The sequence below is a fragment of the Mastigoproctus giganteus genome, chromosome 5 (assembly GCF_048544385.1).
Source record: "Mastigoproctus giganteus isolate SK-2022 chromosome 5, ASM4854438v1, whole genome shotgun sequence".
Classification (NCBI taxonomy): domain Eukaryota; kingdom Metazoa; phylum Arthropoda; class Arachnida; order Uropygi; family Thelyphonidae; genus Mastigoproctus; species Mastigoproctus giganteus.
The window spans coordinates 234,544,545-234,572,366 of record NC_143579.1 but is presented as its reverse complement, the minus strand read 5'-3'; the positions used below and the strand labels follow the sequence as shown (position 1 = coordinate 234,572,366).

General features: G+C 38.6%; 1 protein-coding gene across 1 annotated transcript in view; it reads left to right on the top strand.

The window, feature by feature from the left end:
- The window catches only part of LOC150086293 (TBC1 domain family member 30-like), a 200,394-nt gene that overhangs the window by 147,953 nt on the left and 24,619 nt on the right, over positions 1 to 27,822 (top strand). The window contains exon 8 of the mRNA XM_090374853.1: positions 14,906 to 15,113. Coding sequence (XP_090230979.1) covers positions 14,906 to 15,113 — 208 coding nt within the window. The remainder of the gene's footprint in view (positions 1 to 14,905; positions 15,114 to 27,822) is intronic.

Here is a 27,822-nt window from a genome sequence, read left to right as displayed (position 1 = left end):
AAGTTGATCTCACCCATAGTTGGACGTTCCAATTTCACCATTAGGGACAGTAGGGAATTTGTGAGATTCGTATGGGATCAAAACATAGAGGAAGGTGAGACTATGATATCTTTTGATGTGGTGTCCCTGTTCACATGTATTCCCATTGAACATGGGGTATGATGTGTACGTATGGCTTTGGAAAAGGATAACACGTTAAGTAATAGGACTCCTTTAAGTGTAGAGGATATTTGTAAGGGGATTTTTAAGGGGATAAGTGTAAGAGGATATTTGTAATAAGAAATGCATCCAGTTGAAATTGGTAAACAATGCAATGTTGAGTCTGTGTGATATAACATAAGCACTGGGAAAGCAAAATTGAGAGTAGAAGTGTGTTATAGGACAGAAGCTTATTAAACTAATGACTTGATGAGTAAAATGAACAACTGTACAGAGAAATAGATTGAGCCAGTAAATCAGAATGTTTTATAACAGGGGGATTGTAACTTCCCAGATATTGTTTGGAACTTGTGGGTTGGTCACTTGCACACTAGCAAGAATTTTGTGGATTTATTGGATGATTGTTTTCTGCAGTAACTTCGAGAGGCAACTAGAGGGAGTAATACTCTTGATCTGGTTATCAGCAGTGATTATTCATGCAATAAGATTTTGCAGATAAAGGAACCACTGGGTGGCAGTGATCACAATGTACTGATGTGGGATTTACTTAAAGATATTAATACCATTAAGGGTAAAGGGAAGGGTTTTTGCTCTCATAAAGGTGACAACAGCGGTCTCAGACAGTTTTTAAATTCTGTACAGTGGGACCAACTGATGATGCTGCCAACAGCAAATTCTAAATGCGTAGCATTCAAGAAATGAATCGTGGAAGTTACTAGGCTTTTTTCATACCGACCAAAAAATACTGTTCATAGTTATAGGCCTAAATGGATGTCAAATGAACTAATGAGACTTGTGGCAGAGAAGAAAAATGCGTAGATGCATATAAATTATCAGACGATAGAGAAGCCTATGGTAGATATAAGTTAGTCTGTAATCAAGTCACAAAGGAGTTTAGGCAAGTGAATGCTGATTATGAGAAATCCTTTGCAAAGGATGCAAGGAAAAACAACAGACTCTTTGCTTATGTATACTCTAGAAAGAAGAGGTTTGAATCAGATTGGTCCACTTGATACTGGTGGTTCAACTATTGATGATCCTGCTCAGACAGACTCTTTGCTTATGTATACTCTAGAAAGAAGAGGTTTGAATCAGATTGGTCCACTTGATACTGGTGATTCAACTATTGATGATCCTGCTCAGATAGCTGACAAACTGAATGAGTATTTTGCAACTACATTCCACATCAGAGATTCTGTTTTTTGGGAAGTGGAGGATGGAAGCTTATTAAACTAAAATGGAGCTAAATTATTTTGTAATAACAGAGAGCAAATTGCAAAAGAAATTGTTGATTTGAAATATAAGAAAAGCACCTTTTAGTTGAGGATCTATCCAGTTATATTAAAGGAGCCGACAAAGAAAGTAAGCAAACCCTTAGCCATAATTATAAGAGCATCCATGGACACAGGGATTGCTCCATGGGCACACACATTGCAGAATCATCTAGACAAGGCTGCAGTAATAATTCAGACACTGCATGAGTTTGTGAGGGGAAAGTCTTGTCTAACAAAAATGATTGGATACTACGATGTGGTTACAAAGAAACTGGATGCAAAAAATACTTCTGATATCATATACTTGGATTTCAGGAAAGCTTTTGATACTGTTGCACACATGGAAGACTACTTTACAAATTGGAGTAGTATAGTATTAAGGGCAAGTGGTTCAGTTTGAGAAGATAGAGTGGTAATCAATGGATGCTGCTCTTTGTAGACTAATGTTATTACTGGAGTCTTCCAGTGTTCGGTGTTTGACTCACTGTTGTTTTGTATATCTATCAATGATATTGATGAAGGTATATCAGGATTAATGTCCAAGTTTGCAGATGATACTAAGGTTGGCAGGATTGTTAATGACACTAATGGCAGTGTGCTACTACAACAGGATCTATAAAAACTTTGACAAATGCAAAGTACTGCATATGGGTAGAAGTAACCCCAGAGAAACATACCAAACTTTGTGCTATTACGCTTAGGGTAGTAGAAAATGAAAAAGACCTGAGAGTAGTTGTGCAGTCAGATTTGAAGTTTTCTGAACTGTGTAAACAGGCTACCAGAGCAGTTCATGAGGTGTTGTCAATGATATACAGAAATTTTGCTAGTAGGGAAAAAGAGGTGATTATCCCTTTGTATAAGGCAATGGTCAGGCCATGCCTTGAGTATTGTGCACAGGTCTGGAGGCCTCAATTTACAAAGGATTTAGAGTCCTTGAGCAAGTACAAAGAAGGGCTAGAAGATTGTTGAGCTAAATACTCCTGCTCAGGTAGCTAACAAACTAAATGAATATTTTGCATCGACATTCACACATGAGGAGTTATTCAGCGAGGGGAATGCCAGAGGTGTATTCAACTCTAGCAGTAAGCTACAGAATCTTGAAATAACTGGGAGTAAAGTGGAGGAGAAACTGTTGAAGATAAACACAAGAAAGGCACCCGGGGTGGATAGGATCTATCCAGTTATATTAAAGGAGGCAGCAAAGGAAGTAAGCAAACCCTTAGCCATAATTATGAGAGCTTCCTTGGACTCAGGGGAGGTACCCATAGACTGGAAATGTGCAAATGTGACCCCAATTCACAAAGGAGGATCAAAGGCTGACACAAGTAATTATAGACCTGTGAGCGTAACTTCTGTTCCAGGAAAATTAATGGAGGCACTGGTTAAAGAAGCACTGCAGGATCATTTAGACAAGACTTCAGTTATAGCTCAGACACAGCATGGTTTTGTTAAGGGGAAGTCTTGCCTGACCAACTTGATTGGATACTATGATGCAGTCACAAAAGAACTGGATGCAGGGAATAACTTTGATATTATATACTTGGATCTTAGCATTAGCATTAGTAGAGGCATTTGATGCAAGAAAGCAAGCTTATGCAGCATCAGCCAAAAAAAAAAAAAAAAAAAAAAAAGTAACATAAATAAATAAAAATAACCACTTCCACTTCACCCCTCTGTTCGTTCGAAATACCTGTCCAGCTGAGCCTTAAACTTATTTAGGCTATCAACTTCCACGACAAGGGATGGAAGTCTGTTCCACCCACCAACCACCCGCTGGCTAAAGGCAAATTTCCGCACATCTATCCTACATCTGTCTTTCCTCAATTTGAATTTATGCCCTCTCAGGTGATTTTTCTGAGCTAGAGGAAGAATCCCATCAGCATTGAGCATGCTCAAACAATTCAAGGCTTTGTACACCTCTATCAGATCACCCCGCTGGTGCCTAGTTTCCAGACACTGTAATTTGCAAAACTTAAGCCTTTCTTCGTAAGAGAACCCCTTTGTCCCATTCACCAATCTAGTTGCCCTTCTCTGTACTCGTTCCAGCAGCTCTACATCCTTCCTGAAATGAGGCCTCCAGGCCTGTATACAGTACTCTAGGTGTGGCCTGACCATTGCCTTATACAAGGGAATAATCACCTCCTTATCCCTGCTAGAAAAATTCCTATATATCATTGACAATACACCATGAGCTACTCTTGCAGCTCGTCTGCACTGCTCAGAGAACTTCATATCTGCCTGCACCACCACCCCCAGGTCCCTTTCATTCTCTACCACTGTCAGTGTAGTACCACAGAGTTGATACGTTGCTCTGGGGTTGCTGTTTCCCATATGTAGTACTTTACATTTGTCAATGTTAAACTTCATTTGCCACCTCGAAGCCCATCTGCTCAACCTTTCCAAATCCTGTTGCAGCAGCATAGTGTCAGTAGTGTCCTTGACAACCCTGCCAACCTTCGTATCGTCTGCAAACCTGGACATTAAGCCTGATATACCATCATCAATATCATTTATAAATACAGAAAACAATAAAGGCCCCAATACTGAACCCTGAGGGACTCCACTAATAACATTAGTCCACGATGAGCAGTGTCCATTGATTACCACTCTCTGTCTTCTCCCCCTCAACCACCCCTTTATCCATAGCAGCAACTTGCCTCCAATGCCACACTGCTCCAATTTGTGCAGCAGTCTTCCATGTGCAACAGTATCAAAAGCCTTTCTAAGATCCAAGTATATAATATCAAAGTTATTCCCTGCATCCAGTTCTTTTGTGACTGCATCATAGTATCCAATCAAATTGGTCAGGCAAGACTTCCCCTTAACAAAACCATGCTGTGTCCTAGCTATAACTGAAGTCTTGTCTAGATGATCCTGCAGTGCTTCTTTCACCAGTGCCTCCATTAATTTTCCGGGAACAGAAGTTAAACTCACAGGTCTATAATTACTTGTGTCAGCCTTTGATCCCCCTTTGTGAATTGGGGTCACATTTGCACATCTCCAGTCAATGGGTACCTCCCCTGAGTCCAAGGAAGCTCTCATAATTATGGCTAAGGGTTTGCTTACCTCCTTTGCTGCCTCCTTTAATATAACTGGATAGATCCCATCCACCCCAGGTGCCTTTCTTGTGTTTATCTTCAACAATTTCTCCTCCACTTTGCTCTCAGTTATTACAAGATTCTCTAGCTTACTGCTAGAGTTGAATACACCTCTGGCATTCCCCTCGCTGAATAACTCCTCATGTGTGAATGTCGATGCAAAATATTCATTTAGTTTGTTAGCTACCCGAGCAGGGTCATCAACAGTTGACCCATCGATCTCAAGTGGACCAATCTGATTCAACCCCTTCCTTCTAGAGTTTACATAAGTAAAGAACTCTTTGCTGTTTTTCTTCGCATCCCTTGCCAAGGATCTCTCGTAATCTGCCTTCGCCTGCCTAACCTCCTTTGTAACTTGGTTACAGATCAACTTGTATCTATCATAGGCGTCCGTGTCACGTGTTAATTTGTATGTATCCCATGCATTTTTCTTCTCTGCCATATGCCTCATTAGTTCATCTGACAACCATTTAGGCCTAAACCTTGAACAATATTTCTTAGTTGGTATGTAAAGCCTAGTAGCTTCCACGATAAGTTCTTTGAATGCTTCCCATTTTGAATTTGCTGTTGGCAATATCATCAGTTGATCCCACTGTATAGAATTTAAATACTGTCTCAGTCCATTGCAGTCGCCTTTACGAAAGCAATACCCCTTCCCTTTACCCCTAATGGTAGTTACCTCTTTCAGTAACTCCCACTTCAGCACACTGTGATCACTGCCACCAAGTGGTTCATTTATCTGCAGATTCTTAATGCATGAAGAATCACTACTGATAATCAAATCAAGAGTATTACTCCCTCTAGTTGCCTCCCGAACATGCTGATGTAGAAAACAATCATCCAAGAAATCCACAAAAGCCTTGCTACTGTGTGAGTGACCAGCCCCCAAATTCCAGTCAATATCTGGGAAATTAAAATCCCCCATTATAAGACTCTCTGATTTACTGGCCCACTCTATTTCTCCGAACAGTTTCTTATTATACTCATCAGAGTCATTAGGCCTATAGCACACTCCTACTCTCAATTTTGATCTCCCAATGCTTATGTCACACCAAACTGACTCGACACTGCACTGTCCAGCGATGTCGACTGGCTTCACTTCCTTGGATTTTATGTGTTTTTTAACTAATAGCATAACCCCTCCTCCCTTCCTATCCTGTCTATCCTTTCTGTAGACATTGTACTCCCCAAATTCCAGTTCTGCATTTCTTATATCTGTGTGACACCACGTCTCTGAAATCCCCACAATATCTGCCTTTGATGTTTTGAGCAATACCTCAAATTCATCAAATTTATTTACTAAACTCCTAGCATTGGTGTACACACAAGTATACATGCACCTGTTCTTTTTCTTAGCTACCCTAACACAACCCATGTGTTTACTTGTACCCCAATGATTCCCAGCAGTCTCTGAAATATCCTGCATCTTATTTTCCAGGCTGCGGCTCATTCCAATAGAAGCAGTGCAAGAATCACTTTCACCTCTGCCAGTGGCTACTGTTAATCTATTAGTCCTTGTATCCCCCCAATCTAGCAGTTTTCCGACCCGCCTAACATTGCCTCGATAGCATCAGCAAACATTCTTGCACCCTTTCTATTTAAGTGTATCCCATCCCTGTAGAAGCAGTCTCTCCTGTTAACAAGTACAGACCAGGCTGAAAAAAATTCTACCCCTTGAGCCCTGCACAATCTTTCCAGGGCCGAATTGATTGACAGGGCTCTCATCATATACTCCCTCCTATCGTGTCTGGGCAGAATTGCAGACACTTTCAATTTCAACCCTAATTCACGGCTTTTTTTCATCAGTGACCTGTACTTGTCAAGTAATTCCGCCGGTCTCCTACTCTTAATGTCATTAGTGCCAACGTGTACAACTATATCACCTTTTGTGCCCTTAAAAGATGATATCCGCTCTACAACATCATCAACCTTTGCCCCTGGCAGACATACCCTGGTCCTATTCCACCTATCCTTTTTACAAAGCATGTTTCCCGTTTCCCTGACAATAGAGTCACCAACAACTACTAGTTCCTTTGGGACCAGCGCATTCTGCCTTGGGGGTTGCCGCTGTGTTCCGCGATGACCAAGTGCAAGCTCTGGCATTGGTGTGGGCAGCTGAGAGCTTGATGGGCCCCTCACTTGTAATCCTTCGAGGGCATCCACCCTATCCTTCAAGCTCTCATATAGGCCCATAACAACGCTGAGTTGTCGCCTTATCTCCTTACACTCCTTGCATCGCACACACACAAAGACATCCCCCATGGCAGTATCATGTCCCATACTTGACTGCTCCGCAAACATCAAGCAAATAGTGCATCTTACAAGACTTACAAGATCTTAGAAAGGCTTTTGATACTGTTGCACATGGAAGACTGCTACACAAATTGGAGCAGTGTGACATTGGAGGCAAATTGCTGCTATGGATAAAGGGGTGGTTGAGGGGGAGAAGACAGAGAGTGGTAATCAATGGACACTGCTCATCATGGACTGATGTTATTAGTGGAGTCCCTCAGGGCTCAGTGTTGGGTCCATTATTGTTTTCTGTATTTATAAATGATATTGATGATGGTATATCGGGCTTAATGTCCAAGTTTGCAGACGATACAAAGGTTGGCAGGGTTGTCAAGGACACTACTGACACTATGCTGCTGCAACAGGATCTAGAAAGGTTGAGCAGATGGGCTGAGAGGTGGCAAATGAAGTTTAACATTGATAAATGTAAAGTACTACACATGGGAAACAGCAACCCCAGAGCAACGTATCAACTCTGTGGTACTACACTGACAGTGGTAGAGAATGAAAGGGACTTGGGGGTGGTTGTGCAGGCAGATATGAAGTTCTCTGAGCAGTGCAGACGGGCTGCAAGAGTAGCTCATGGAATATTGTCAATGATATACAGGAATTTTTCCAGCACGGATAAGGAGGTAATTATTCCATTGTATAAGGCAATGGTCAGGCCACACCTTGAGTACTGTATACAGGTCTGGAGACCTCATTTCAAGAAGGATGTAGAGCTGCTGGAACGAGTACAGAGAAGGGTAACAAGATTAGTGAATGGAACAAAGGGGTGCTCTTACGAAGAAAGGCTTAAGTTTTGCAAATTACAGTGTCTGGAGACTAGGCACCAGCGAGGTGATCTGATAGAGGTGTATAACGCCTTGAATGGTTTAAGCATGCTCAATGCTGATGGGATTCTTCCTCTAGCTCAGAAAAATCACCTGAGAGGGCATAAATTCAAATTGAGGAAAGACAGATGTAGGATAGACGTGCGGAAATTTGCCTTTAGCCAGCGGGTGGTTGGTTGGTGGAACAGACTTCCATCCCTTGTGGTGGAGGTTGATAGCCTAAATAAGTTTAAGGCTCAGCTGGACAGGTATTTTGAACGAACAGAGGGGTGAAGTGGAAGTGTTTTTTTTTTTTTTTTTTTTTTTTTTGCTGATGCTTCATAAGCTTGCTTTCTTGCATCGGATGCCTCTACTAATGCTAATGCTAATGCTAAATTAAGGGGTCCTCTTATGAAGAAAGGCTTAAGTTTGCAAATTGCTGCATTTGCAGACTAGACACCTATGAGGTGATCTGATTGAGGTGTATAAGGCTTTTAATGGGTTGATCAGGCTCAATGCTGATGGGATTCTTCCTCTTGCTCAAATTATGAACCTGAGAGGGCATAAATTCAAATTGAGGAAAGACAGTTGCAGAATAGATGTGCGGAAATTTGCCTTAAACAGTTGGTAGTTGATTTCTGGAATAAACGTCCATCTGTCATTGTGGAAGTCGATAGCTTAAAGAAATTCAAGGAGGAACTGGACAAACTTTTAGAGGGAATGGTGTGTGAAATGGTTTTTTTATTTTTTTTATTTGGCTGATGCTACATAAGTTTGCTTTCTTGCATCACGTGCCTCTACTACTACTAATTTCTCCTCCACTTTGCTCTCAGTTATTACAAAATCATTTTGTAATCACTGAGATAAAGGGTAGTGAGCATATTTTAAATTAGCAAGGTTGTGCATTGATACCCATAGTTTACTAACCTTCTGAATAGTTATTTTAAGGTTTACATCATAAAAGGTAAATTTAGATGATTAGTATTCTCATGATAGCAATAACTCAACAGGTGAAAATAAGACATATATATTATATTAACATTTTCCTCAGTATTCCATCATGAATCTCTCCCCCCTCTAAAGTACACAAAACCATTGTGAAATTCTGTGTGTGTTTTAGCATTAGTAGAGGCATACAATACAAGAAAGCAAGCTTTATGCAGCATCAGCCAAATAAAAAAAAGAAGAACCCTTCCATTTCACCCCTCCATTTGTTCCAAATGCCTGTCCAACTCAACCTTAAATATTTTTAAGCTATCAACTTCCACAACAAAATATTGAAGTCTGTTCTACCAATCAACCATATTCTTTGTAAGCAGCCTTGTAAAAAAAAAAGTAAATTCTGTATTACAGTTGTAATACAGAATTTACTATTTATTTTTCTGTACTTAGATGCTGAAAAACACTTTTTTTCTCTGAGAATGTAAATTGGTCGGTCAGCCAGCCTGCTGTTACAAATGTGTCTTCATGAGAAAATTTGCATATTGTGTTGAGGTCGGAAAAATCTGAAATAAACTGACTGAGATCTCTTTCTTTCTTTCACCATCAGAGATTGACTAACTGTAAAACCCCAATTGAAGAAACCTTTTACAAAATCATTTTGTTGGATTCAATCTCAGACGTCTTCAGATGAGTGACACCTGATGAATTCACTATATGCCATCACAGAGGACATGCTAAAAACATTATTGATTACAACCCCAGCTTATATGTAATACTCGGCTTATGGAAATTCGACTTTACACAAGTTTTTGCCAGCCAGTGCAAACTTAAAAAAATCATGGAAAGGTATTTTGCATCCTGTAGGAATAAATGGAGTTATCATGAAAATATCATAATCTGAACCCGATAATACATTGCTTTTTTTCTTTTTTTTTTTTTTTTTTACTAATTCGTTCCAAGACCTTGGAAGTTGAAATTTTCAGTATGCAACTAAGCTATTTATCTCTCTAAAAGGTCATTTTTATAATGTAAATTCCACTACACTTTTATCGTTACCATACGTTCTGTTATAGGAGTCAATTTTGAATGCCTTTGTGATATTTTTCTAAAACACATTTCTGGAGGTCACTACCATAAAACAATAAAAACAGTTTGCATTTTCCGGTTTATTTGGCTTTTCTGTTAACGCAAATGGGTAGTAAACTCGATCTTATTGCATTTGCAATAATACCGATAACTGGAATTGTGTGGGTTTTTACGTTACGGTATTATGGTGAAATGGGTTCCCCTTCACTGAAATCTTTAGTCATATAAAAAACAAATTTTCAGAATCTTCTGTTCGTTCCTATTTACTTATTACAATGGTGTTAGGAAAGGGACCAATGGAAAATGCAAGTGCTGGCAGTGCTAAGAAACAAAACAAAATTGATTTAGAAATAAAGATTATTAATTAAGAAGTATGAAGCAGGACAAAGTTTGTCATCTATTGCAAGGAAATTAGGTCTCGCTGCTTTGGCAGTGAGTACTATTTTAAGGGACAGTGCGCATATAAAAGAACATGTTAAAGGATCAATGCATTTAAGATTAACAGTGTTCAGGTGCTATATCAAAAGATGGAAAAGCTATTAATAATATGGATGGAAAATCAGATTCAGAATCAAGTGCCTCTGAGTCCAATGACCATCCAAGAAAAAGCAAGAAGTATTTATGAAGATATTTAGGATAAGTACAGTGAACCCCAAGCCAAATTTGTGGCACGGGTGGTTTAATAGGTTCAAGCGGTTAATCAATTAACCGCCAACTCTTAAACTACCTAGAAACCTTCCGTCTGATCAACGATCGCCAGTATGGATTCCGTCAGTGTCGATCCACTGGTGATATTCTGGCTTATGTTACCCATTTATGGACTAATTCAATGGAAAGGTTCGGTGAAACACAAGTAGTTGCTCTTGACATCTCAAAGGCTTTTGATCGTGTTTGGCATAAAGGTCTTCTAAACAAGCTTCCATCTTATGGTTTGCCAACTGTTTTTAGTAATTGGTTATCGTTTTCTCTCTGATCGCTCACTGAGGGTGATGGTGGATGGCTCTCTGTCTTCTAACTTCTCCACTAATGCCGGTGTCCCCCAAGGTTCAGTTCTTTCCCCCACTCTTTTCCTCTTGTATATCAATGACCTTCTTCCATTTACTGGAAATCCTATCCATAGTTTTGCCGATGATAGCACATTGCATTCAACTTTCCATTTTGAGAAACCTTGTCCAGCTCAATCAGCTTCAAGTTCTCGAAATTCTGCTGCCAATTCCTTAAATGCCGATCTTCAGGTAATTCTCCAGTGGGGCAAAGACAACTTAGTTGATTTCAACCCTTCTAAAACTCAATCTTGTCTTATATCTTGCAAAAAGGATTCTTCTGCTCCTATGCTTATCTTTAGTGACACTCCGATTTCTAGGCAAAATGATATATCTCTTTTGGGGATTACCCTGACTTCTAATCTCTCTTGGCACAAGCACATTACAAATATTGCTTCCTCTGCATCTAAAAAACTTGGTTTTCTCTTTCGCTCTCGGCGTTACTTTTCTCCCAAACAGCTGCTCACTCTGTATAAATCGCAAATCCGCCCTGCCATGGAATATTGTTCCCACATCTGGGGTGGTGCCCCCAAAACCTCTCTCAGGCTTCTTGATTCCATTCAGAAGAGGGCAGTTAGGTTAATTAATGATTCATCTCTAACAGAGTCTCTCCACTCGCTTTCTCATAGACACACTGTTTCTGCTGCATGCCTCTTCTACAGATACTTCCATGGGCACTGTTCTTCTGAATTGGCTTCTATAATTCCCACTCTCTCTTTCAAAACAGTCCGAACACGTGCTGCCACCAGCCAAAATCCATTTACTGTCCAACTTCAAACCCACAGAACCAACTTTTCATCTTCCTCGTTTATTCATTCAACTGCCGTTTTCTGGAACAACCTTCCTTCATACGTATTTCCTGAAAATTACAATCTAGAGAAGTTCAAGTCCAATATCAATAAATATCTTCTTTCGTCTTCTCAACCTCCAACCCAAGCACGGTACTAAGTACTATAGGTTATAATACCTCTCGTGTTTGGGGTTCTCATAAAAAAAAAAAAAAAAAAAAAGCATCGCGCTAGTTTCCAAAACATTAAAGTATGCGGTGAAGTCGCCAGTGCCAATTCTGCAGCTGCAGAGATATTTTGTGATGTGTTGGTAAAAACCCCTTCTAAATCTCCACAGCCCTTAACTTCCACAGTGGTGTGCTTATCAGCTGGAGAGTTAATCCTGGCAATGATGCTCGAAAGGTAAAACTTGCTGATGGTATGCCTGTCTCCTCTCTTGTTTTGTAATTTTATAATTTTGAAATTTTTGTAATTTGTTCCTGCACATGAGATAAAAAAATTTAATAATTAATTCTATTTACATGTTCATCGAACATTTCTTTTTTGCTTCAATCAAATTCAGCACGCATAGTTGCGATTGCTGCATAAGCATTTAGGGAAATTCCAACTTGTGTAAAATTCGACTTATGTTGAGTTCCGCAGAACGCAACCCATATGTAAGTCAGGGAGTGGCTGTAGATGCTTTTGTCCCAATACATCTACTTTGTTTACAAGGACTGTTTAGTAAAATTATCCCAGTTAGGAGTCAGCGACGTGGATGAAATGATTGTCGATCCTCCATGATGATACGCCCAGCCAAATTTTTACAAGCAGGCTGGCCACGCCTGATGCTCTTGTGAGCAAAAGCCACTGCGCTTTTGCTCACGACTACTCGGCTGTATCACAGCTTACTACGTACCTTTATTAATCATCCATATTTTGATGGTCCTTTTCAAAGTAGTCCCCATTTGATCAAATGCATTTAGTCCATTTTTGACACGTTCGAGAATCACTTCCTATGGCTTTACAACTTCTAAGGACCAGAAACAGCTTCCTTGCACCTCCTTCTTTAACTTTGGAAATAAAAAAAAAATCACAGGGTGCAAGGTCAGGGCTGTAGAACAGATGAGGAATACATTTGACATTAATGCTGGCTAAGTACTTGATGACAGTATAAGCAATGTGAGGTCTCACATTGTCATGATGCAACATCCACCCATCTATGTGCAGTTCTTGTCATTTGTGATAAATGTGGTCCTGCAAAGTGTGTGGTACAGTTCTGTAGTAAGGTACCATTACAGTCACATGATGGGCACAACATGCTAGTAAATCATTCCATGAATGTCAAAAAAGAGATAACCATCACCTCTCCCACAGAAGCCATAATTTTTTTTTTTTTTTTTTATTGTTGTTGTTGATGACGATGACATAGACGTCCAGACAGAACTTTGTCGCTTACTGTTTGGTTTGACATGAAGCCATGTCTCACCTATCAATATTACCTTGTGCAGAGCCTTGCCATCTTCAGTAACCATCCATTGTATCACCTGACAGACCTCTGTGCAAACTTGCTGTTGCTCAGGTGTTAGTAGTTTTGGAACCCAGCTTGCAGAAATGCATGTCATATGCAAATGGTCATGGAAAATACGCTGCCTACTTCCTACTGATATTCTCAACATCTCTGCCTGTTATACAACAATCATCTCTCACAATTGCAGAAGCAGTGTTTCCAGTTTCTGTGGTGACAGCTGTTGTTAAAGCTGCAGGACTACTGATTTTTGCAATTGAATCATGTCCATCTTTAAACATTCTAAACCACCTGTGAGCTAGTAATAGTGATAGCCATGTAGTGCAAGAAAGCCACAGGATTTTGCTGCACTGGCCGAGAAAAAAAAATGAGTAGATAAGAAAATACAAATTATTTGCGTCCCTCCTTATGGTGCAAGCTTATTGGTGAAATGTACACTTCCGTATAGCTGTGTTATATGGAAGTGTAGATTTCACCATAAGCCTCTTTTAACATTTCATACACTTCAGCTGATGTTTTCTTATGGCTGAAACAAAATTTGAGAGCAGCATACTGTTCCTTGTGTGTTATGTAGGTAAAACTGAATGGGCATAAACTTGACCGATCACCAAGGTCACACCATACACAAGACAACTGCATAGTTGCTGTGTGATGCAACTTGGTTTGTTCTTAAATTCTGCAGCTCAGCTAGAAATAGCAAGCGGAAAATTGTTCATGAAAAATTATGACCATTCTTTATTGAACTGAACAGCCCTCATAGATATTCTGTTTGTGGGAAATCACACAAATGAGAAATGTAAGACAGTTCAACATTATCATTGTTCATTTGTGCAATTGCATGTGGTAAATTTGATAGAAAAGCCATTCAAATAACTGTAGCTTTTCTAATAGTCATGAGATTTTTAAAAATGGAAGAATTCAATCTTTTCCAAATGCCCTGCTGGCATTCAGAAAAAAGCTTAAGGAAAGGCGATATCAGTCATCAGAATATTTTTAAAAAAAAGTACATATCCATCTTTAATATGCATGCAGAATATCACATTAAAAAATACCCTAGTTCTCCTTGCATCTCAAAATAGTCCCATTACAATCAAAGAGTAGAGTCATCATATCAAAACTATCTGAAGGTCATGGGACCCACCAGCTCATTTGATCTTTGGTGAGCAGTATAAAACTGTTATAAAGATTCATTGGCTTGTGTGGCTATCTTACCAAACCAAACCAAACCCAAACACTGGCTTATTGGTATTAACATCTTCACTGAATTTTGTTTGTTTTTTTTAGTGTATTAGTATTCAGCCTAGAAAACAAAAAAAAATTAGCATTAACAAAGAAGGCTACATAGATGCTAATAATGTATAATGTTCAGTTAAGTTAATGTATTATAGAATATTTTTAAAAATTTGCCTTATTACCTTTTTCATCATCTTATTGGTTTCTCCAAGAGGGAGGCGCCTCCGTAGCCAGGTGGGAAGGAGCAACAGTGCATAGCACACGCTTCTTGATTAGACCGGGGTTCGAGCCCGTAACCATGCGGAAAGGTCAGGGAATGACCACCGCATATTCCCGGAGCAATATGGCCTTAGTTGCTAATGCTCCTAAAAACCAAACAACAAACAAACAAACATCTCCGAGAGGGATAGTGATAGTTTTCTACAGGATAATCCTTAGAGAAATAAAATGGGTTATCTGTGTAGAATAAAAAATTTTCATTCCATAAAAGACTCATTTAAGCAAATTCTAGAGCAGCAGTTTTACTCCTTCAATATATTTTTTATAAAGATAAAAAGATGTTAGTTGTCTATTCCATTATGATAGTATTTGTATTTATATGATAGCAAAACTTGGAAACTGAAAACTTGAGTATTTTTTAATATATATCTATCTGTTTTTCTTTTTACCAGAAAATTTACACTTTAGCACCTTTTCCCTTCCCTCAGCTGACTGAACTCCGTGATCGATATACCTATAACATACAACCTTTCAGATCATCCCTCACATCCAAGAAAACTGGTTTCAGTATATTTTCAGGAGGAAATGAAGATGAAACAGATGACTTGGTTGTTGCAGCTTGGTGCATTTCAAATGCAAGACCTCATCCCCATTCTAAAGGTAAAATAATTTTTTTTTACTTATACTGAATATAAATAAAAAATTATTAATAACATATTAAAGTTTGGTATGATTCAGTGGATAATTTACCATATGCAATAAAGTCTGGTTAAGCGAATATCAAATAAAGCAAAATAATAGTTAATTCAAATAGTAATATGATTCAGTAGAATTCTCATTTGTCTTTAGGGTATAGAAATTTAGAAAATCAGTTGTTATTCAATCTAGCATTAGCATTAGTAGAGGCATATGATGCAAGAAAGCAAGCTTATTCAGCATCAGCCAAAAAAAAAACACACCACTCCCATTTCACCCCTCCGTTTGCTCAAAATACCTGTCCAGTTGAGCCTTAAATTTGTTTAGGCTATCAACTTCAACAACAAGTGATGGAAGTCGGTTCCACCAACTAACCACCTGCTGGCCAAAGGCAAATTTCCGCACATCTATCCGACATCCGTCCTTCCTCAATTTGAATTTATGCCCTCTGAGCTGATTATTCTGAGCAAGATGAAGAATCCCATTGGCATTGAGCATGCTCAAACCATTCAAAGCCTTATACACCTCTATCAGATCACCTCGCCGGTGGCTAGTCTCCAGACTCTGTAATTTGCAAAACTTAAGCCTTTCTTCATAAGAGCAACCCTTTGTTCCATTCACTAATCTTGTTGCCCTTCTCTGTACCCGTTCTAGCAGCTCTACATCCTTCTTGAGATGAGGCCTCCAGACCTGTATACAGTACTCAAGATGTGGCCTAACCATTGCCTTATACAAGGGAATAATCACCTCCTTATCCCTCCTAGAAAAATTCCTGTATATCATTGACAAGACACCATGAGCTACTCTTGCAGCTCGTCTGCACTGCTCAAAGAACTTCATATCTGCCTGCACAATTACCCCAGGTCCTTTTCATTCTCCACCACTGCTCTGGGGTTACTGTTTCCCATATGTAGTACTTTACATTTGTCAATGTTAAACTTCATTTGCCACCTCTCAGCCCATCTGTTCAACCTTTCCAGATCCTGTTGCAGCAGCATAGGGTCAGTGGTGTCCTTAACAACCCTGCCAACCTTTGTATCATCTGCAAACTTGGACATTAAACTTGAGATCCCATCATCAGTATCATTCATAAAAACCGAAAACAACAACGGACCCAACACTGAACCCTGAGGAACTCCACTAATAACATTAGTCCACGTTGAGCAGTGTCCATTGATTACCACTCTCTGTCTTCTGCCACTCAACCATCCCCTTATCCATAGCAGCAGTTTGCCTCCAATGCCACACTGCTCCAATTTGTGCAGCAGTCTTCCATGTGCAACAGTATCAAAAGCCTTTCTAAGCTCCAAATATATAATATCAAAGTTATTCCCTGCATCCAGTTCTTTTGTGACTACATCATAGTATCCAATCAAATTGGTCAGGCAAGACCTGCCCTTAACAAAACCATGCTGCGTCTGAGCTATAACTGAATTCTTGTCTAGATGATCCTGCAGTGCTTCTTTAACCAGTGCCTCCATTAATTTACCTGGAACAGAAGTTAAACTAACAGGTCTATAATTACTGCCTTTGACCCTTCTTTGTGAATTGGGGTTACATTTGCACATCTCCAGTCTATGGGTACCTCCCCTGAGTCCAAAGAAGCCTTCATAATTATGGCTAGGGGTTTGCTCACTTCCTTTGCTGCCTCCTTTAATATAACTGGATAGATCCCATCCACCCCAGGTGCCTTTTTTATGTTTATCCTCAACAATCTCTCCTCCACTTGCCTCTCAGATATTACAAAATCAATCAGCTCACTGCCAATGTTTACTTTACCTACATCATTCTCCTTCCTGAATAACTCCTCATGCGTGAATGTAGATGCAAAATACTTGTTTAGATTGTTAGCCACCTGAGCAGGATCCTCAACTGTCGAACCATCAATATCCAGTGGGCCAATCTGATTCATCCCTTTCCTTCTTGAGTTTAAATAGGTAAAGAACTCTTTTCTGTTTTTCTTTGCATCCTTTGCCAAGGATTTTTCGTAGTCTGCCTTTGCCTGCCTAATCTCCTTTGTGACTTGGTTACAGACCAACTTATATCTATCATAGGCTTCCATGTCACCCATTAATTTGTATGTATCCCATGCATTTTTCTTCTCTGCCACATGTCTCATTAGTTCATCTGACAACCATTTAGGCCTAAACCTTGAACAATAATTCTTAGTTATTATGTAAAGCCTGGTAGCCTCCAAGATTAGTTCCTTGAATGCTTCCCATTTTGAGTTTGCTGTTGGTAACATCATCAGTTGGTCCCACTGTATAGAATTTAAATACTGTCTCAGACCATCATAGTCGCCTTTACGAAAACAAAAACCCTTCCCTTTACCTCTGATGGTAGTTACCTCCTTGAGTAAATCCCACTTCAACACACTGTGATCACTGCCACCTAGTGGTTCATTTATCTGCAGATTCTTAATGCATGAAGAATCACTACTGATAATCAGATCAAGAGTATTGCTCCCTCTTGTTGCCTCACGAACATGCTGATGTAGAAAACAATCATCCAATAAATCCACAAAAGCCTTGCTAGTGTGCGAGTGACCAACCCACAAATTCCAGTCAATATCTGGGAAATTAAAATCCCCCATTATAAGACTCTCTGATTTACTGGCCCACTCTATTTCCCTGTACAGTATCTTATTATACTCATCAGAGTCATTAGGCCTATAGCACACTCCTACTCTCAATTTTGATTTCCCTATGCTTATGTCACACCAAACTGACTCGACACTGCCCTGTCCATCGATGTCGACTGGCTTCACTTCCTTGGACTTTATGTGTTTCTTAACTAATAGTATAACCCCTCCTCCCCTCCTGTCCTGTCTATCCTTTGTATATACATTGTATTCCCCAAATTCCAGTTCCACATTCCTTATATCTGTGTGACACCACGTCTCTGATATCCCAACAATATCTGCCTTTGATGTTTTGAGCAATACCTCAAATTCATCAAATTTATTTACCAAACTCCTAGCATTGGTGTACACGCAGGTATACATGCACCTGTTTCTATTCTTGGCTACCCTAACACAACCCATGTGTTTACTTGTACCGCAATGACTCCCAGCAGTCTCTGAAATATTCTGCATCTTGTTTTTCAGGCTTCTGCTCATTTCAATAGAAGCAGTGCAAGAATCACTTCCACCTCTGCCAGTGGCTACTGTTAATCTATTAGTCCTTGTATCCCCCCCAACTAGCAGTTTCCCGACCCACCTAACTCTGCCTCGACAGCATCAGCAAAAATTCTTGCACCCTTTCTATTTAAGTGTATCCCATCCCTGTAGAAGCAATCTCTCCTGTTAACAAGTACAGTCCAGGCTGAAAAAAATTCTACCCCTTGAGCCTTGCACAATCCCTCCAGGGCCGAATTGATCGACAAGGCTCTCATCATATACTCCTTCCTATCGTGTCTGGGCAGAATTGCAGACACTTTCAAATTCAACCCTAATTCACAGCTTTTTTAAAACAGTGACCTGTACTTGCTAAGTAATTCTGCCGGTCTCTTACTCTTAATATCATTAGTGCCAACGTGTACAACTATATCACCTTTTGTGCCCTTAAAAGATGATATCTGCTCTACAACGTCATTAACCTTTGCCCCTGGCAGACATACCCTGGTCCTATTCCACCTATCAAGCGAGTTAAAACCCTGTTGTAATTTGCTCGTATAATATGAAGGCCAGTTTACAAGAATAAAATATAATAGCATTTTCTATTCATCATATTTTATGACTTGCATAATCTTAGTTGCCCATAAGTTATCACATCACTATAAAATGGCTGAGAAAAAAATGGCATCATGGTAGAAAATCATGCAGTTTTATTTAACCCTTTAGAATGCTTTTCAGATAAAAGTTGTTACATCAACAAACACATTGTATTAGGTTAGTGCCATTGCATCACGTTTGTATTTAGTGAATTGCTGAAGTAGATAAATTGGCATCATTTTAATTATACCTCATATTGTGAAAACCTTCAAGAGTTTCCATGATATTGCACTACCTCAAATAAGTAACAGTTCACCAATGGAGAAGACTACTGTTACTTTCTCAGCAGATCCCACCACCCAGATGGCACTGTTTCAAGACTCATTGGCCTCTCTTTGGTGGGTGGGTAGGTACCCTGGTGTTGCAATAGTAACAACCCAGTTATGAATTATAACTCCACAATATGAGAGAGAGAAATTGCTTTAATCAGCACATTGTATTCTGACTACCAGTTGGTATTTTTTCAAAACATGACAAAAAATTATTTAAAATGGCTCACTCTTTAATTTATTTTATTCTTTATTCAGACACAGTATTGGATAAGAAGAACAAGTATTATCTTTACTAACAGCAGTGTTGTAATTCAAAAAAAAAATATTTTTTTTTATATTTTATTTAATATTTTTTCTGATTACTTTATGGCCACATATTTTGGAACATAAAAGTATTAGTATTAGTAGTAACAACTTCCTACATCACAAACTTCTCAAATAAAAATCATATTTTATTCTTGTAAACTGTCCTTTCCCTCCAACAATTTGTGCAGTCCTTCCTTGAATTTATTCAGACTTTTACAACAACAACAGATGGAAGTTTGTTCCAACAATCAACCACATGCTGCCTAAAAGCAAACTTTCATACATCTATCCTGCGATCATAGTCTAGGAAAGAGGAAGAATGCCATAAGCATTGAGCTTGTAAAATCCATTCAAAGCCTTAAACACCTCAAGCAGATTGCCTTGTAGGCTCCTAGTCTCCAGATGCTGCAGTATACAGAATTGAAGCCTTTTTGGTAAGACCACCCTTCACCAATCTCATTGCCATTCTCTACATACACCCATTCCAGCAGATCTACATCCCTCCTAAAATAAGGCCTCTAGACCTGTACACAGTATTCAAGATGCAGTCTAACCAATGCTTTGTACAAATGGGTAATCACCTCCTTATCCCTGCTGGTTATCACCTCCTTATCCCCCACGAGCAGTCCTTGCAGTCTGTCAGTACTACTCAGAGAACTAAAAGAGACGAAACTAAAGCTGTGTAAAAAATGAATATAAGTACATATTGCATTTTTACATCAGCATGAGGCTATAAAAAAAAAAGTTTTATGGCTGTGCCTTTCCAATTTAAAAAATAATCAATGTTTTAGATGGAAACTCTACCAAAGGAATTGCAAAATTCACCCAAATAATTTTTTAATTGATATTTTAATTAATGTTTTGTCTTGTTTTTATTTTTAATATATGTTTGTAGGTTTTGTTTTTATTTTTAATATATGTTTGTTTGTTTTGTTTTTAATTAGAATAGTAATAGTAGTAATAGTATTCACCATATAGTGTAAAGAAGCCACAGGCTTTTGCTGCACTGACAAAAAAAAAAACCAATAAAGTAGCTAAGAAAACACAAATTATATGCTTCCCTCCTCACACAGGTAGGTATCCAGTTGACCTTTGAATTTATTCAAACTGTCAGTCTCAACTACCTGTGAGGGTAACTTGTTCCAGCTGTCAATGACTTGTTGGCTAAAAGAAGATTTTCTACAATCTAATCTAAACTACAAGCCCTGTAATTTGAATTTATGACTCCTAGTACAGGAATTCTTTAGAACAGTCAGAACTCCACCTTCATTCATTTTATTAATCCCTCTCAGAACCTTATACACCTCAATCAGGTCACCTCTGCGGTGTCTGATTGCCAAAATAATCGTAGTCATTCCTCATACAGTCGTCGTCCTCCTCCCAATATCACCATTCAACGAGTTAGCATTAGCAAAGGCACATGATGCAAGAAAGCAAACTTATATAGCATCAGCCAAAAAAAACCCCTTATTTCACCCATCCACTCGCTCCAAATGTTTGTCAAGTTCTGCCTTGAATCTATTTAAGCTATCAACTTCTACAATGACAGATGAAAGTTTGTTCCAGCAATCAACCACCTGCTGACTAAAGGCAAACTTCCGCACATCTATCCTACAACTGTCTTTCCTCAATTTGAATTTATGCCCTCACAGGTGCCTAGTCTCCAGACACTGTAATTTGCAAACTTAAGCCTTTCTTCGTAAGAGCAACTCTTTGTTCCATTCACTAATCTTGTTGCCCTTCTCCGTACTCATTCCAATAGCTCTACATCCTTCATAAAATGAGACCTCCAGACCTGTATACAGTACTCAAAGTGTGGCATGACCATTGTCTTATACAAGGGGATAATCACCTCCTTATCTCTGCTAGAAAAATTCCTGTATATCATTGACAAGACACCATGAGCCACTCTTGCAGACCGTCTGCACTGCTCAGAAAACTTCATATCCGCCTGCACAATTACCCCCAGGTCCTTTTCACTCTCTACCACTGTCAGTGTGGTACCACAGAGTTGATATGTTACTCTGGGATTACTGCTTCCCATATGTAGTACTTTTCATTTGTCAATGTTAAACTTCATCTGCCACCTCTCAGCCCATCTGCTCAACTTTTCTAGATCCTGTTGAGCAGAGCACTGTCATTAGTGTTATTTACAACCCTGCCAACCTTCATATCGTCTGCAAACTTGGACATTAAGTCTGATATACCATCATCACTATCATTTATAAATACAGAAAACAACAAGAGTTGCCTGTCTTTGAACCTTTTCAAAGAGCTCAATGTCTTTTTTCAGATGAGGTCTCCACACTTGAACATAGTATTCCAAATGTGGTCTTACAATTGCCTTATATGGTGAGATTATGATCTCCCTATCTCTACATGATATTATTCAGTAAATCATCGATAGACACCATGGACTTTCCTGGTTGCCTGTTTATTTACATGTATTGTAACTCCCAGATCACTTTCCTCTTTCACTGTTTTTAATTCAACCCCACCAAGTGTTTAATTTATTTGTGCGTTGCTATACCCCAACAAGTGTAAGACCTTGCACTTAGCAGCATTAAAACATAGCTGCCACTTCTCTGATCATCTTTGAAGTCTGTTCAAGTCACCCTGAAGGATTGCTGTTTGGCACTGATCATTAATGACTCTGCCAATCTTTACTACATCCGAAAATTTTAAAATCATGCCTTCTACTCCTTTGTAAATGTCATTTTTGAAAATGAGAAAAAAGTGGTCCAAGAACCAACCTGGAGGGACCTCACTTCTGACGTTACACCAATCTGAAGAAGATCCAATAATCACAACCCTCTGCCCTCCAGCCACCCAGAATTCCATCTTAGAATCTTACGTAATCCCAACCAGTTGAAGATTATACAGTAACCTCTCATGATGGACAGAGTGAAATGCTTTGCTAAAATCCAAATAAATGATGTGTCGAAATTGTTCCCTAAATCCAGCTCATGAGTAACTGTGTCAAAATAGCCTGTTAGTCAAGCAAGATTTACCCTTAAAGTCATGTTGTGTGTCCTTCAGAATGCCATATCTATCTAAATGTCCTTGGATTGCATTTTTAATCATTGCCTCTAAGATTTTTCCCACAACTTAAGTCAGACTAACCGGTCTGTAGTTACAAACTTTGCTCCTAGAACTGCTTTTTGTATTGGTGATACGTTGGCACTTCTGCAATCCAAACAAATCTCCCCTGAGTCAAAAGATGCCCTCATATTTAACCTCAATGATTCAATACATACCTAACACTTTTTATCAAAACTACAGAGTATGCCATCAACTCTGGATGCCTTACTTGCCTTTATGCAGATGTATATTCTAGTCTGTATTCAAGTCACAAAGGAGATTAGTCAAGCGAAGGCAAATTACACAAAATATTTGTCAAAGGATGCTAAGAAAAACAGCAAGGATTTCTTTACTTATATAAACTCTAAAAGGAAGGGGATGAATCAGATTAGTCCACTTGATATAGATGGTTTGACTGTTGATGATCCTACTCAGATAGCAAACAAACTGAGTGAGTATTTTGCATCTACATTCACATATGAGGAGTTATTAAGGAATTGAAAAGCCAGAAGTTTATCAAATTGTAACAGGGTGCTTAATGATTTTGTAATAACTGAGAGTAAAGTGGAGGAGAAATTGTTGAAGATAAACACAAGAAAGGCTCCTGGGGTGGATGGGATCTATCCAGTTATATTAAAGGAGGCAGCAAAGGAAGTAAGCAAACCCTTAGCCATAATCATGAGAGCTTCCTTGGACTCAGGGGCGGTACCCATAGACTGGAGATGTGCAAATGTGACCCCAATTCACAAAGGAGGATCAAAGGCTGACACAAGTAATTATAGACCTGTGAGGTTAACTTCTGTTCGAGGAAAATTAATGGAGACACTGGTTAAAGAAGCACTGCAGGATCATCTAGACAAGACTTCATTTATAGCTCGGACACAGCATGGTTTTGTTAAGGGGAAGTCTTGCCTGACCAATTTGATTGGATACTATGATGCAGTCACAAAAGAACTGGATGCAGGGAATAACTTTGATATTATATACTTGGATCTTACAAAGGCTTTTGATAGTGTTGCACATGGAAGACTGCTACACAAATTGGAGCGTGGCATTGGAGGCAAATTGCTGCTATGGATAAAGGGGTGGTTGAGGGGGAGGGCAGAGGCCTCCGTAGCCAAGTGGTCAGGAGCGGGAGTGCAGTAGCACACGCTCTTTGAGTAGACCGGGGTTCAAGCCCTTGACTGCTGAATACGGTCGATCTGCCAACCTGCACTGGACCAGCGTGGCAGATTATGGTCCGTTTCCCTCAACATGAATTGTTGAGGTGGCTTCCATCCTGCAGTGGGTTGATAATGGCTGCACTTTACTTTTTTTACTTTTTGAGGGGGAGAAGACAGAGAGTAGTAATCAATGGACACTGCTCATTGTGGGCTATTGTTATTAGTGGAGTCTTATAAGGGTTCAGTGTTGGATCCATTATTGTTTTCTGTATTTATAAATAATATTGATGATGGCATATCAAGCTTAATGCACAAGTTTGCAGACGATACAAAGGTTGGCAGGGTTGTTAAGGACACTACTGATGCTATGCTGCTGCAACAGAATCTGGAAAGGTTGAGCAGATGGGCTGAGAGGTGGCAAATGAAGTTTAACATTGACATATGTAAAGTAATACATATGGGAAACAGCAATCCCAGAGCAATGTATGAACTCTGTGGTACTACACTGACAGTGGTAGAGAATGAAAAGGACCTGGGGGTAATTGTGCAGGCAGATATGAAGTTTTCTGAGCAGTGCAGATGGGCTGCAAGAGTAGCTCATGGTGTTTTGTCAATGATATACAGCAATTTTTCTAGCAGGGATAAGGAGATGATTATTCCCTTGTATAAGGCAATGGTCAGGCCACACCTTCAGTACTCTATACAGGTCTGGAGGCTTCATTTCAAGAAGGATGTAGAGCTGCTGGTACGAGTACAGAGAAGAGCCGCAAAATTAGTGAATGGAAGAAAGGGTTGCTCTTATGAAGAAAGTCTTAAGTTTTGCAAATTACAGTGTCTGGAGACTAGGCACCAGCGAGGTGATCTGATAGAGGTGTATAAAGCCTTGAATGATTTGAGCATGCTCAATGCTGATGGGATTGTTCCTCTTGCTCAGAATAATCACCTGAGAGGGCATAAATTCAAATTGAGGAAAGACAGATGTAGGATAGATATGTGGAAATTTGCCTTTAGCTAGCGAGTAGTTGGTTGGTGGTAGGGCTTGCATAAAATCGAGAAATTTCAAAACCGAGTTTAACCGAAGTTTACTCTTAAAACCGGTTTTAAAACTGATTTTCTCAGACTTAGGGAAAATAATTAAAAGCTTATAACACTGGTATTTATTTTATCTTTGGTAGATTGTACAAATTGTAATCAAATCTTTTAAACAAAAATCATCACCTCTTATAGTAAAAAAATTAAAATGCTCCAAAAAAGTAACCAGCTTGAGATTATACAAAATCACAAATTGTAATCAAATCCTTTGAATAAAAACTATCTTCTTGTATAGTAAACAAAAAAATAATAAATAAATAAAAATAATGTGAAAAAAAAAAAACAGCTTGGGGAAATTACTATTTATTGCTCAGCTTTTTTCTGAAAATGATCCTTTAAAAAACACAGTATATTAAGCATTTTTCATGATAGACTTCACCTTATTTTTGTGTTAAAGAGACCAGTGATCGAAAACACTCTCTCAGATTGGACACTTGTTGGTTTAATGGTCAGCAGTACTCTATAAACTTTCTCCAGCTTTTCACTTCTACTGCTAGTTGCCTCCAAAATTTTAAATTCTTTGCTGATTTCCAATTCACTCAGATATTTTGAAGGCTCTTCAGTTAATCTCTTTATTACTTAATCTCACTATCATACTCTCGCATGAGTGTATCTCCAACATCGGAACTTGACGAGTCTTTGTTTTCTTCTAAAAGAACAGTTCGTTTATTTTCAGTTTCTTCATTCAACGCTAAGACTCCTTCGGAATGTTTTGCAAATAATCTCTGATAAATCTCTTCAGCATGCTTTTTCAAAACTTGCTTACTTGGAAAATCAAAAGTTCTTGAACCTGAATCTTCTTTCCTAAACTTTTTGGGGTTGTGTAGATAGTTCAGCAAAGCCACAGTTTGGCAGTTTCGTCTTGCATTGTAACGCTGCAAAAGGCTTTGGTGAAACTTTAAAGTAAATGGGTTTTCTGCTGTATCAAGCTTAGCAAGCAGAAATTCTGTTGAAGACTCTGCTTTAAGTAAGTCTGTATCTTCTGAAGTTATAGTCTTCAGAATCATTTCAACTGGTCGCAAAGTTTCATGTAGCAATTCAAGTTTTTCCAGTCATCGTCAGACACAGCTTCAGTTGACAGTACTGCACATAGAGCATTTGGAATGCAATTTTTCAATTTCAAAAATCTCTCAATCATATAGAATGTGCTATCCCATCTAGTCTTGCAATCTAATATAAGTTTATATTCTTTCCCATTAAATTGTGCAATATGTATGTCATTTTTGGTAGGCGATTTTCGAAAAAGCTTGCAAATTTTTCTGACTTTGTTAATAGTTTGTGCAATATTGACCATTGGATTGAAGAAATAATTGAGCTCATCGGTAAAGTCGGTTTGATAAAGCATGCCTTGCTGTCTTTCTTCGACTTCTTTCCCATGATTTAACTCATATCCTGGGAAATTAAGCAAACATAAAAGAACTTGTAATCTATTTAAAATGTATTGGCCTATATAGGAGTATTTAATTTAACATCTACAGCGGTATATTTCGACTAAATAAACTATGAGCAGACACAATTTGGCCTCAGTAGCCCTTGTGTCGTTAAGCTAAATAACAACAACTTCAACTTCTTCATCATCACTACTTTCTTCATTATTTTCATTTTCTTCATTGTCTTTGGGAGACTCAGAGACTGTGGCACCATAATTGATTGCTTTTTCATAAAGTATAACTGACAGATGTATACAATGGGCTATACATTGTTTGATGGTTAGGCATAATTTGCTTGCCAAACTTAATCATCGTTGCTGCTCCATCGGTGGTGCAGGCAACAATATCCTCATCCAAGTTCAAACCAAATTCCTTCAAATGGCCATTCACAATTTGCTCAGTTCTTCTGCTATCAAGTGAACCATTAATCTCAATAAGATCTAACGACCAATGATTGTCTTTTGAATGCGCATTTATATTCATATACCTTCTATTTTGTATAGACATATTCGTCTAGAGTCAGTGAATACCGTGCACCCAAAACCAATGAATTTTTGAAATGCTGAATGAGTTCTTCTTTCTTAGTTTTATAATAATTCAGAACCATATTTTTAATTCCATTCACTGAAACTGGTGGTAATTTATCATATTTATTTCTCTGAAGGTGAAGGCTTGATTGTATAAACTCACTCTTGGCAATTGAATTAAAAAAAAATCCATCTAAAGCAGCTAATTTTGAAATCTCTTCTTCCATAGATTTTTTAACGATAGTTTTCTAATGTTCTTACCATTTTTATGGGAGGTTCACTGTTATCTTGTTTAATGTCAATCTGATGAATTTTCTTTAAATGCAACATCAAAGATGATGTAGATCCACCAGACGACTTCATTATCTTCTGACATTTCGAACATTGTGCTTCATCTTTGCTTTTTTGAGCAAAATAATTCCATACATTTGATTTCATCTTAGACATATTAAGAGTAATAAATATTAATTAGTAGGAATTTATATCAACGACAATTTTAAATAAAAATATTGAAGATAACAAAGGTACAATACTATGCGTCACTCCCGCAAGCACTGAATGAAGAGGCTAAATGAGGCAAGTTTCAAAATTTTCACGAAAGAAATTTTTTATTTATTTACTTGCAATTTTTTTTCCCCAATTAAATCTATTGTATTTTCAAAATTACATAAAAGCTAAATTTGGTGAAGCTGCTTTTTGGAGAACATTTGTCCGCAAATTTAATAGGAATAAAGAAGCAAAACACTTTCCACAATTGAAATTTTATGCAATATTCAGTGAATCTGTTTCTAGTGGGTAACCATCAATAAGGCGCATTCCATAACTTGCCTGGCGAACAAGATAGATGAAACGAAGAAATGTTGAGCATTTTCTTTTACACTATCGCTCCGACTCACTCGTAAATGAGTACACCTGCATTGTGCCATGATACAGGTGGGAAGATAAAAGGTACCACTCCTAGATTTGGACCACTTGCCCATGAGATTCGTACCTTAAAATAAAATAAAATTTAAAAAAAAACATATTTAAA